General features: G+C 39.6%; 1 protein-coding gene across 1 annotated transcript in view; it reads left to right on the forward strand.

Annotated features, from left to right (window-relative positions):
* Positions 1-5,915, forward strand: part of LOC147632068 (uncharacterized) — a 41,520-nt gene extending 35,605 nt beyond the window's left edge. Inside the window, exons 4-8 of the mRNA XM_086808643.1 lie at positions 1,963-2,344; positions 2,420-2,554; positions 2,652-2,808; positions 5,289-5,691; positions 5,810-5,915. Coding sequence (XP_086664769.1) covers positions 1,963-2,344; positions 2,420-2,554; positions 2,652-2,808; positions 5,289-5,691; positions 5,810-5,890 — 1,158 coding nt within the window. The 3' untranslated portion in view covers positions 5,891-5,915. The remainder of the gene's footprint in view (positions 1-1,962; positions 2,345-2,419; positions 2,555-2,651; positions 2,809-5,288; positions 5,692-5,809) is intronic.
* The last annotated feature ends 7,257 nt before the right edge of the window (positions 5,916-13,172 follow it).

The raw sequence follows: 13,172 nt of genomic DNA on the forward strand, positions 1-13,172 counted from the left end.
TGATGACCAGCCATGGAGTGTTGATTATGCTCTTGCAAACAAACGATATCTGGCTGCATTTTATGTACATAATTCCATAAAAGCCTCCACTTTGAGACATTGCAGAGGCTTTGTACATTGTAGGTAAAGCACTTAAGTGTTTGAGGCATGAAAGAGGTATATACAGCAAAGTATCAGATATAAAAAAAGACATCAGAGAGGCAAAGCCTCTGCCTGCATGGGCTGCATTCCATCATGACCCATGAAAGACAGCATTATCCCCTTCTTCTGAATCACATATGGGGATGCCCTTCTTCAAAACCCCCACCCAATTTTGAAGGACAGGAGCTGAAGTAGAAGCCTGTCCTGGTAAGGGAGAAGAAGTATCCCATTGACGAGATTGAAGGGGGCGTTGCTTCAATACAACCACCTTCTTAGGTTGTTGAAAACCATCCTGATCAATCCCCGCAGATTCCTTCATCTTCTCTTTTCCTTTATCTGTTCCTTTTCCAGCAAGTGACTGCACCTGATTGATTGGTTTGGCATTCTTTGCTCCATTTCTATTTGCTGTGTTAGCTTGCAAATTCTCATTCTTTTCCCGTGTCTGGGGCGGCAAGGCATTGGGAGGGGGCTGATGCAGAACCATTGGGCATTCAGAGGCTAGATGCCCAAACTTGTGGCAGGCAAAACAAGCTCCTGCAAACACACCCCACTTCAATTCAAAATACTTTTTTCCCAATTGCACTCCCTCAACTTCCAGGCAACTCTTCACGCATATAATCCGGGAAGTTAACAACCTCAACCCATACAGGACAATGATGTCGTATAAGACTTTGATAATCCTTGTTTGGGGACCAAGGCATAGCATGTACCATCTGCTTCCCGTAAAACAGGGGAGAGAATTCAAGAAGCCTCTGCTTGCACGAAGCATCTGATAAATGCACCTCATAAAAGCCTCTGGAAGCAAAATACACTCCCTCTACAAAGCATCCTCCAAGGATGGACTTAATCCACTGTGCGACATCACTGGCCGCTGGGATTTTTCCTGGAAAGAAAATTATAACTGCAGTTTGAGACAACTTCTTGAGAGGATTCACGAGGGACGGCAATTTCAATTTGTACGTGACCTCTGGAACCGGTTTGCCCCATTCCTGTCGTGACTTCTGAAAGTCATCCTTAAGGGTGTCAAAGACGTACTGAGCTTCCATAGTAAGTTCATCATCTTGTGATGCAGGCTCTGATAGGCGGCGCTTAGCATCTGCAGGTCTTTCTTTTCGAGCATATGTACAAAAATCCAAACCTGAAGCCATGATTGAAATACAACTCTCTCTCTCTCTCTCTCTCTCACACACACACACACACACACACAAGGCAGCCAAGAGGCTGAAGAGAAAAAAAGGATGGAAGCTATGAAACAAGAAGAGGCAGCGAGTAGCAAGCAAATGGAGCAGAGTCGCAGGCGAGCAAGGCACAAACATGAAAAGTCAAGCGGGAGAGCAGGCGAGCCTTACACATACAGTCAAGGAGTCACACAGGCTAGCAGAACTAGAAGGGAGTGAGCAGGCGAGCATCTCACCACACGTGCACACACACAAGGGGGCGAGCAGGTCGAGCAGAGCAGCAGGCGAGCAGGTCGAGGGAGCAGGCGAGCAGGCCGAGCAGGCGAGCAGGCGAGCAAGTCGAGCAGGTCGAGCGTCTCTCCCCTCACACACTAACCTAGGATCACACACACTAACCCAGGATCACACACACACACACACACACACACACATACATACACGCGCGCGCGCACACACACACACACACACACACACACTCAAAGCCATTATAACATTTTTGCGTTTTCTAACTGTAGGTATAAATTTGAAATTGTAACTTTTAAGTAGATAGAACTTTCAACAATGTATGATGTTGAGTGTAAGCCATGCATCTTATTGTACGAGTATTTGAGAGGTTTTGGTGGGGAATGCGGAAAGTGTACAGGGGTTCATACCAACAATGACTACCATGGGGATCTGCTGGTGTTTTTTGTTACTTGAAGCTCTTCTTCTTGCGGAGGTAAATGTGGCCCTCCTAGAAGAGCGTAAAAACAGAGGTTCTACTAGTGTTGTGTCTTTGTGTGCCATGGCAGAGAAGACCCTGGGTCCTTTAGGTGGAATTCTATCTGCTTTTATATACAGTTTCTTGTCCTACACATTGATGGTGGCTTACATTGCCAAATCTGGAGATGTTCTTTCACCACTTATTCATATCTCACCCTCACTCGGTTGCTGGACCTTCACATTGGTGGTCGGCAGCCTTATATTGTTTGGAGACACGAAGCTCGCCGATTCTTTCAATCAGATTCTGACTTCCGCTCTGATAGGTGAGTTCACTTTTTCATTTGTGGTCTCAGCATCAAACGCTGATATTACTATCATCATCAAGTGCTTTCTTGCAGGAGTGTTCATGTTGATCATTATGGGAGGGGTTGGAATCACGAACTGGTCAGGTCTACAACACATGAATTGGGAAGGGGCACCGGAAACATTTCCTGTTATCTTTTTTGCACTCGTGTATCATGATCTTATGCCAGGTGTTCTTTTCTAGGCACACTAAATTTTTCACAACTTGATGAAAATTGGGAATCTTGGTATTTATCGATTTTGATCAAACATTTTTTTTATTTCTAGTGTTGTGCATGTACTTGAAGGGTGATATTCATCGTATAAGACTGGCAGTTCTACTTGGAAGTGTTGTACCTTTGGTTATGTTTGTAAGCTGGGATGCAGTTATTCTGTGCATTGCACCAATATCTGGGAATGAAGATCCACTGGAATTCCTAACAAGGTAACACAAGCAATCATCTTCCTGCCAAACTTCTGATTTGTTATGTACTTGAGGTAAAACATGTTCTTTTGAAAATGCAATTTGATGTTGCTCCACTTTCCTTACTCCAAGGTCACTTCTCACCTAGCATGACCAATCCACCATATACACAATATGATTACCCATCAAGGCCATTCCAAGACGAGCACGGAAAAACTTCTTGTGGATACTTCCTTGCAATCCTGACACCATCCCAAGCAGGGAATAGGGTCAAGGGATATGGTCAGCTCCTCTGTCAAGAAGGGAGCCTCAACGGGAAGTGCCCTAGTGAAGAAGCTCTACAAGTTGGCTTTAATGAGATCATGCAGATGGGTCTAAGCTTGAGCATGCTTCGTCCATTTGATCCTGAAAGAGGGGGGAGTGTATATCTTAGAGGATCTTTTCTTTCCCAAGAAAAGAAGGTTTGATAATGCGGTATTAGGATGTTATGTGGAAAAGTGGATTCCACCATGCAGTAGGGATGAGTGCCAAAGTGCATGAAAGTAGTGTCAGTGATGGTGGACACACAGAGGGATGACTCATCAGTAAGGCTAAGGATTCCTCTTTGTATATGCACTCTCCTCTATGAATGAAGATCTGGGTGCTGTTTTAATTTACTTGCTCTCAATTGATGCAGATATCTTCCCTTAATGTAATTCTCTTCCCTTGATGAATGCGAGTTAAAATCGGGCCAGGGCTACGCTGTCGTGCCATGGCACGTCTATGGTGTGAAACCGTGCATGTGAGGCCATCAAATACACATCCAGATGCATGGGGTTAAGTGCCATGACGAGTCATTATATGATGCCATGTACATATGTTCATATTGTATATGAGGTTCAATAAGATGAGCTGAGGCTCAGCCAGGTTTCGAAGCTTCTGACAGTGTGGTGTGAATTGTGGAGGATTTTTTTTATGCTTATGGAGAACTTTGGGGCTAGCAGACACCTTGTGCCTTGATAGGACTGGATTATGCTTGTGGTTCGACTGCTTTATTGATTCCATGAGATGGTGAATTGCTCATAAGCTGTGCCTAACATGGTTGAGTTGATATTAGCACTGAGACAGAGGACTTTATGGTGCATAATGGTTGTGGTCTTGATCGTATGCTTTAGATGGCAAGGTCGTATATGCAATAAGGTTACCAAATGAAGCCTACCTTGATGTGGTGTGGGAGACCTTAGCAAGGCTATAGTTAATTTTTAATGAATATTGCTTGAAAAAATTACGCGTGGAATGGTAGGCGCAGTGAAGAAATTTAAAATGGGAAAAGCGTGATTTTAGCTGCAAAAGGTGGATGGCGCCGACTTCCTCGCGGAAATGAAGAGAAAAAACCAGAGAATTGGTGCGGGGCTTATCAGAAGAAGTCGGCAGAAAAAAAACCAGGGGACAGAAGCGTTGACGACCAGGCATTTTCATTTGAAGGCTACATCTTCTGTGTATAGCTTTTAGGTGTTAGAAATGAAGGGAAAATCGAATACTACATGATGATATGCTTTTTGGAAAATCGAAGTTCACAGTCTGCGCTGAAGCGACTGTTGCATCTCGCTTTTCTCCATCGCGTTATCAGCGCTGAAGCAACCTTTTTGGGTTAACAAAAATAAAATCAAAGTGTAAATTCGTGGCATCATTCAGATAAGTTTTTTTTAAAACCACTTCGTTTACTTTAGAAGAAGCATATGACACATAAGTCCTTAAAGGATTTGGAATATGTGAAAAGCTTGGTGAACAAGTTAATATTTTGGGGAACTTGGTGTTTTGTAAAATCACGGGAAGATGGCCTTGTTTCTGCTTGATTGAGTTTTGGAAATTATGAACATGAAATAGCTATGCCGTATGCTATCTTTTGCTTGTGAAATGTTAGAATATTAAGGCAGGTTTTCAGGTGATAAAGAGCATCTTGATATGATGGTTTTGATGGCACTGGATGTAAAGGATGTAACTGGTCACATGTATATTGGAAAAATTTGAAGGCTTTGATATGCCTACATGTGAATGGTTCAAAGGATTTCGAGAAAGAAGTCAGTGAGTAAAGGAACAAACACTTGGTATGCAATTTTGTGCAATCATCAGGATGAATTCAAGGATGTATTGAGGTGAATCGACACATGTACTTGTCATTGGAAATAGTGATGTTCAATACTCCTTGGGAAATTTTGTGTGTGAGTTTCCTTGTTAGATTTGACATTCACTCTCACAGCTAGAAGTCTCGTACTTTCCTGGCTGAACCGCACACTTCACGACAACGCGAGAGAAAATAGGCCTAGCATTAAAAGGGAGGGCAGATGGCCTCCCTTCCTCTCTGCTTCACTGAGTTTTAGAAAAGATGATTAATATTGGAGGCTAGACAAGAAGTGCAATTTCACTTTTATATCAATATCTGAATTTTGCATTTTGGTAGAACTTGCAAAAAATATTTGCACGTTTTTTATTTTGATCATGAAGGCAATCTTATTTTACAGGTTAGGAGGAACGAGCCTTGCCATTATGATTGAGTTGTTCTCAATTTTAGCTTTGGCAACATCTTTCATTGGCACTTTAATAGGTTTCATGGAGTTTTTCAAAGAGAGATGGAATCAAACGTCAAAAGACAAAGCAAATAAGAGTGATCCAATTGCCTTCTACACAGGGTTAATGGTGAAGTGCATTACTTCAGAGTTTTCCAAGGTTCATCCGAGTGATAATAATGTTAGATCTAGAAGTGAGTCTGCCAAGGGATCTATTTTTGCTAGAGATTTGGAACTTCTCTACAATGGGTGGATGAAGAGAAGGATGGAAATTGCATCATTTGTTCTGATTTTGGCCCCACCACTAGTAGCTTCAACCATGGTTTCTGATGCTTTTTTCTCTGCAACCGACTTAGCGGTAAGGTTGAGTTCTATGAAAGCTTACAAATTCTTTTTTCTTTAATTTATGCAATATGAGATTAGTGATGGCAAAGTAATGCTCTTTATATGTGTGTGTGCTTCTTATGACCTAGTAGGGTGGTTATGGTATGACAACACTTAAGGATTATTTCCACCAATCATGGCTTGGTCATTATATGAGAGGGGTATTTTCCTAAGGAAAAATCAGGCAGGATCTTTGTTTGCATACAAGGGGCTTTTGCAAAGATTCCATGGAAATGCTTGACATAAATAACACTCAATACAATCAAACCTAATTTGATGGTGCAAAAATATATTGCTCAGCATTTTAGCCTACCATTAGACACTTTGACCTTCGGTTGTGTGGAGACAATTGGTACTCTACACGATTTTAAGTCTCTAAAAAAACTTGCTTGGGTATTAGTTTGATTAATTTAATCTGATCACCTCAAGCCTGGAGTGCAACCTGAATGAAAGCAAAGTTTTCACTCTAATCATAATATAGTTTTCACTCTAATCATAATATAGTTTTCTTGAATGTGTCGATCAATCAAATATTACGGCCACAAAAATAACAAATATCCTCCACACATATATTGGCAAATAAATATTTTACACAACAATAAATGTTTATCTTACACACAGACACCACAATTATTTTGAATAGCATGGGAAAAAGCACTAAATTTAAGCCACTAAATTTAAGCTATTCATTTCTTTTAGAAGATTATATACCATAGATAAATGGGGCTATATTTTACCCCTCTTATCCCTCAAATCATGCCATGCAAGAAAGGTGGACTACCATTCGGGTGTCCAAGGTTCAAGTATTTGTATTTTTTATCTTCAATGAAACCTAGGAAAGTTCATGTAGAAGAAGTGGTGATGAAGGCCCTTTCAAGTTGTACCTTGTAAAGTACAAAAGAGCTTTACAGAACTAGAGCCCATGAGGAGAGTCCTAGGATGCAAGTGTTGCAATAGCTAAAGATGGATCTAGAAGAGTTAAACTACATGGGTACAAGTAGAGTAGTATAGTGGACTTTTATAAGCTCCTAGCTTAGCAATTCAAAGTAAGACTTGGGGTTTAAATTCTTGAATATGGTCATAATTTAGCCTCAAATTGTACAATCAATGAAAAAGGAACCTTCTATTATTAGCTAGGAGAGACGCATGCTTGTGGATGGATTACAACCCTTTAAGGGAGTGGAATGTACAAAGTAAAAATATAGAGGTTCTCTCCATGGCTAGCATCTCTTGAAGAGAAACACATCACGGAGGGTGGGAAGCCTCAGTGGGGGGCATGTAGTGCCAAGTGACCATCACCCTTGTGTAGCTAGATCTGCAATCCATACTGTGTGGAGTATTCAAAGAAGGGAAAAGTGAGGTGTTCCAATATGATAGTGGGAATCCTCTAGTACTACTCTCCCTATCCCACTAAAAGCTGAGCCCTATGCTTATGGAAGGCCATTGTCCATATCTGCTATTTGGGGGCATTGTGTTCATGTACTAGCTACAAAAAAACAAAGAGAGCTCTTCAAATTTTCAACTGATCCATCACTGGATCCCTTAGTTTCTTCACGTGTGTTTTCTCTTTAGTCCCTTTTGGAGATTCCTTCTAGGAAATCATGGAGACCATACCGTGTCCATTCTCCCCCTAGCCCCATGTGTGACAAGTAGAAATATATATAACCTTAAGTCTTCATGCCCCTTTGGTGTGCCTCTTATTTAATACCTCAACTCGCATTTCCTCATTTGTATAATTGGGCCTCACATCCATTTTGTGGCTACTAATAACCCATTGCACCTTGTGGAAAATTATGGAGACCAAAACTTGTCCATTCTCCCCCTAGTGACAAGTGGTGATATATATAACAAGTCTTCATGTAACTTTGTGTGCCTCTTATTCATTTCCTCATTTATTAGGCCTAACACCCATAGCCTGGTCACTTGCCCACACATTGGCCGACCCTCTAGGTTGCATACCTACAAAGCAAGCATCTTAAGAGTCGAATCATTGCACCAAGTATGGAGGTGTTAACCCAGTTTTGGGGCTAACTAATATTTTACACCAAAGAGCAAAGAAAGACACATCAAAGGGATGTATGATCAAGCTATGAAATAGTAGTGTATATGTCTTTAACTTGGATATGCACCTGTATGTGACGGCAAGCTAGGATGAATTCCCAAATGGATATTATAAGATTACATTGTATAAGCAATAGGCCATTTACAAGCCATGGGCAGCCACACATGAAGAGTGTGTCAATACATAACGCCTTGTTCACACACTTTAAGACTGCGTGAACACATAAGGCCTTGTATATTTAATTGTGGGCGTCTAGTCAGTCACACTTTAAGTGTGTGTGAACACATAAGGTCTTGTATATAAAACATTTTCTCATAATGAAATACTCTCCCTTTTTGTAATTGAGAGTTGCTCTTTCTTCTCTGCTCTATGTATAGCTACCATAGGTGTGACTTATTTAGTGATGAAGCTCTTTTAAGTGATAGTTTAAGTGCACATTGAGAGTTGTCCACTCATGTATGCTTGCCTACAATCAATATTTACGTGGTTTGGCATGGTTTGGTGTCAATGTACTTATGAATATACTAGAAGATATCCTTCTCGGTGCACAATTGCCACCTCCATTTCTAGGAGGAGTAGTTGTAGTCGATTCTGCAGGCGGCTATGGCAGTGGTGGCTCTCGCTATGGTGGTGGCGACACAAAGAAGGGAAGATATGGAGAAACATACTTCAAATAAGTGTGCCCACGGACCGAGAAAGTCTTCATACACCTTTGTGTGCCTCTTATTCATTTCCTTATTTATTAGGCCTAACACCCATAGCCTGGTCACTTATTCACACATTGGCCAGTCCTCTAGGCTACCTAGCTACATAGTGAGCATCTTAAGCATCCTAGCTACATAGTGACCATCTTAAGCGTCCAATCATTACACCAGGTATGGAGGTGTTAACCCAGTTTTGGGGTTAACTAATATTCTACACCAAAGAGCAAAAAAACACACATCAAAAGGATGTATAATCAAGCTATGAAATGGCAGTGTATATGTCTACAACTTGCATAGGCACACGTAATGGTTTGACATAATCGCTATACGGATTCCTCCTCTAGGGCATGTGGCAACAAGCTAGGATGAATTCCCAAATGGATGTATTATAAGATTAACCATTGTATAAGCAATAGGCCATTTATTAACAGCCATGGGTATCTAATTAGCCACACTTTAAGAGTGTGTGAACATATAAGGTCTTATTCACACACTTTAAGAGTATAAGGCCTTGTCCTAAAGTTTGTGAGCACATAAGGCCATGGTCGTCTAGTCGGCCACACTTAAAGAGCCATGGGCATCTAGTCAAGCACACTTTAAGAGTATGTGAACACAAGGCCTTGTATATAAGTCATTTAAGTGTGGGAGTCTAGTCGGTCACACTTTAAGTGTGTGTGAGCATATAAGGCCTTGTATATAAGTCATTTTCTCATAATGCAAGAAATACTCTCCCTTTTTGCAATTGAGACTTGCTCTTTCTTCTCTGCTCTATCCTGATGCTTGCGTAGCTACCATAGGTGTGAGAGACTTATTTAGTGATGAAACTCTTTGAAGTGAAAGTTTGAGTGTGGAAGGAATGCCGTTTAGTGTTGTCCACACACATATGCGTGCCTTCATCAAGACCATCCATGCAGTTGATGCTTGCCTTCATTGATAACTCATCGACCACAATGATCCCCATAACTCTAGGAGTAGTGGTAGAGTGAATCCCTCATCTCTAAGTCTAAACATTTTTTTGTCTTGTTGCTAGGTTCGGCTGGTAGTCTCTTTGATTTGTTTCCTTGTTACTCTAACAGAGCTCTATGTAGAGTAGTGGTGTGTCCATAAAACACACAAGGTTGATGTGCGAATTTATGTGTAGAAAAGGAAGGAAAAATATGTTTTTTCTTGATTTTATCAAAAATTTCTCGTAAATTATAGTGTTAGTGTGTTTTAGGCTCCTAAAGCATGCAAAGAGTAGTTTTGCTTACTTTTTGCATTGTTAGGCTCATTTAGAAGAGGGCTATAGCTTAGCATAGGGCAATCTCTTTTTTAGTTCTTTTTATTAGATAGGTAGATTAGTAATAAAATGAAGGAAAAAACACCCAAGCCACTAAAAAGTATCTTAATAATTATTGATTAGTCTTAATTTGCTAGTTTTTTTATTGATAGCTTAATTAAGAATTTCAAGAGTTTAAAATGGGATTCAAGAGTTTAATAATTATTGATTAGTCTTAATTTGCTACTTTTTTTATTGATAACTTAATTAGGAATTTCAAAAGTTTAAAATGGGATTCAATCTTGCAATATGCTCAAATGGGAGTATTTTCATGTGCAATTGGGTTGTCATAGTCCTTTTAATAACCATTTGTTGCATTTTGCACATTGTATGGACCAATTAAGTGGATTCTTGCCTCTTCTTTGAGTGAATTAGCCACTTGTGGGCTTATTCCCCATCTCTCTGTTATCTTCCTTTGGCTTCTCTCATCTCCTTTCTTTAACTACCCCTTTTCCCTTCTCTTTCTACCTTTAGATTTTATAGAGCAATGAACGAAGCCTTCATCTGCAACTTCTTAGGACAGGGCCTTAGCTGGAAACTCATGAAGTCCACAAAGAGAACTCTATACAATGGAACAAAAACCCCATGTGATTACCTCGTATGCACTCACGATATTGATGATTGAGAGAAACTCAATGACATGTGTAAATGACAAAATGTTTTCTCATGGGATTGAAGAAAAACACTTTGCACAATTTGAGCATATTCTCAAATCTAGATTCTATTAATCAATGTTAGAAAGAAGTAATCCATTTAGATGCTAACATGTGGGAGAACAATTGTGAAATGGGATCTTCCTCATCTAAACTAGTAAAAGCAAGTATCTTTCTTGTCTAAACCAATAAAATCAAGGACAATTGCAAAATGAGATCTTCCTCATCTAAACCAGTATTTCCTCATATAAACCAGTCTTTCCTTGTCTAATCTATGGCAATTGTCATCAAAACCACCTCAACTCTATACCTCAAGCCAATATTTTTATACTGCAATCATTGTAAAGTTTTGGGTTGTCACCACGTCTCATAGTGCCCTCACCCATGTGTAACAAGTGGACAAAACACCATCTTTATGTTAAAAATCAAAGATGATGGAGAAGTTTTTTTATAAGGAGTTCTATTAATGTTCTTGGAGCCATATTATAATGAAAGGGGATACCCCTTTTTATAAAGTTCTAAAAAAGATGATTTTCTTTTTCATGCTTTCTAAAGCAACTGAATTTCCCTATTTTCTTAATTTCCTAAAGCTCCTAGAGCTTGTTCACATGCTTATACACAAAATCCTTCATAACTCTTATTCTAGAGCTCATTTTTCAATGCCGTTCGATTCCTTTTTTATCTTGAGCTTGTTATTTTTCAACACTCCCCCTTGAGCTCAAGATCTTTAATACATATAGCTTGTACTGCTACTCTTCAAGGTAACTCCATCCTTTAAGTATTCAATGTCGATGGCGAACTCTATTGTTGTGGATAATTCTATGTCATCAACCATCTTTGTGGTGTCAAAGATTGAGTCACCCCATGACTCTTGGCTTTTTTTTTTTGCATCTGTCTTCAAATTTTCTTGCTTTTGCACCTGGTGTGTAAACATTGAGCATTTTTGGGGACTAAGTTCTTCTTCTGAACTTTGTGATTCATCATTCGATGATTGAAAAATATCCAATCTCATTTTTCTTGTGTGTAGTAGCCTCCTTTGGTGAGCTAGCCTTTCTTCCTATCCAAGTTGATGTAGACTTTAAATTTGTCGAGTGTTTTTCATGTTCTTGAGATGTACCAATGTACCAACTTTTTGATTCATCAAATGTCACTTCCCTTGTGACCCCTTGTGACGTGTATACTTTTACCCCTTGTGACGTGTATACTTTTCTATTTATTACATATCCAAGAAATACACACACCAATGCCTTTGACCTTGTACCTGTGTTTGGTACATGAACATACTAGGCAAAGCTTCTAAGTTCAAGTAAGATATGTTAGGTTTATAATGTGTCTACACCTCTTCTGGACTCTTGTATTTGCCATCCTATTGACCTTGTACCTTTGTTTGGTACAAAAACATAGGCAATGCTTCTAAATACCTTCAAGTAAAACATGTTAGGTTTATAACGTGTCTACATGTCTTTTGGACTCTTGTATTTGCCATCCTATTGAGTAAATATACTATTATAAGTGTTACTTCACCCCAAAGAGTGACTGGCATTGCTTTTTCATTTAGCATAGCTTTTTCCATGACCTCAATATGTATATTCTTCAACTCTACAACTCCACATTAATGTTGATCATATCTTCTTGACAAATGTTTATGTATTCTATACATATTCAAAAACTTGTCGATTGGAATATTCTTGACCATTGTCAAGCCTCAAACACCTTATGTATCTGTGATATTCTTTCTCCACGCATGCTTTCCATTCTTGGAATTTCTCCAAGGCGGCTTCTTTGTTTTTCAACACTTAGTAAATTCATGTCTTCTTGCTATAGTCATCATCAACAAGTGTCATAAAGTATCTGTATCCAGTCATAGTAGATGTCTTCTTTGGTCCATGTGCATCCATGTGTACAAGATCAGTTAATCATCTGCTTTCTACCATTGCTTTTCTAATGGTAGACTAGCTTGCCTTTTGAATTGATAAGCCGAACATGTGTGTGATGATCTATCATCACTAAGCTTGAGAAATCCTTTGATAATTCCCTTCCTTCGCATGTCTTTCAACTTGTGAAATTCTATATGAAAAATTCTTTTATGCCCCAAATCAATGTCTGACACTTCTTTGGAACCTGTAGTTCCTTCCACGTGTCATAATAAAGGTATGTTCCTTCAAAACATCACCCTTCATGTCATTGTGATTCCCTTTGAATCTTTCATCTTCACAAAGATCTTTAAATCTTTTCTTTCGATAGCAATCTCTTGCCCAATGTCCACCTTTTCCTCTAGTGGATGCTCTTGTGCTCCCCATGTATCCATAAACTTCTTTCTCTTGTTTTGTTCGGGCTTTCCTTGTTCCATGCAATTAAAAAACACTCTCGCTTTTCAAGCTCTCTTTGAAATTTTCTTCCAATATCATCTTCAATACAAAAGTTTGGCAAACGATCTCGTGTCATGATCAATGTCTAAAACACCTCGAAGTCTTGTCTTAGACCTCGTAGGAAAAGTATAGCAAGGAGTCCTTAGCAAAGGTGATTCCTTAGAAGTAGTGCTGAAAAATGTTCAATGTTGATAATACTTGAGTCTTGCAATGTAGGGAGAAAGAGAAGAGAATGCAAGGGTTTTACCGGCTCGTACCTCTTCTTACTCTAGGTAGAGTAACCCTCTATGTGGAGAGCTAGCTCCTTCATTTTCATCACACAAAGGACCTTTGTAAATGGGCCGGGAGG

This window comes from Cibotium barometz, chromosome 14 (genome assembly GCF_041138505.1).
Source record: "Cibotium barometz isolate CiBa-2024 chromosome 14, ASM4113850v1, whole genome shotgun sequence".
Lineage (NCBI taxonomy): Eukaryota > Viridiplantae > Streptophyta > Polypodiopsida > Cyatheales > Cibotiaceae > Cibotium > Cibotium barometz.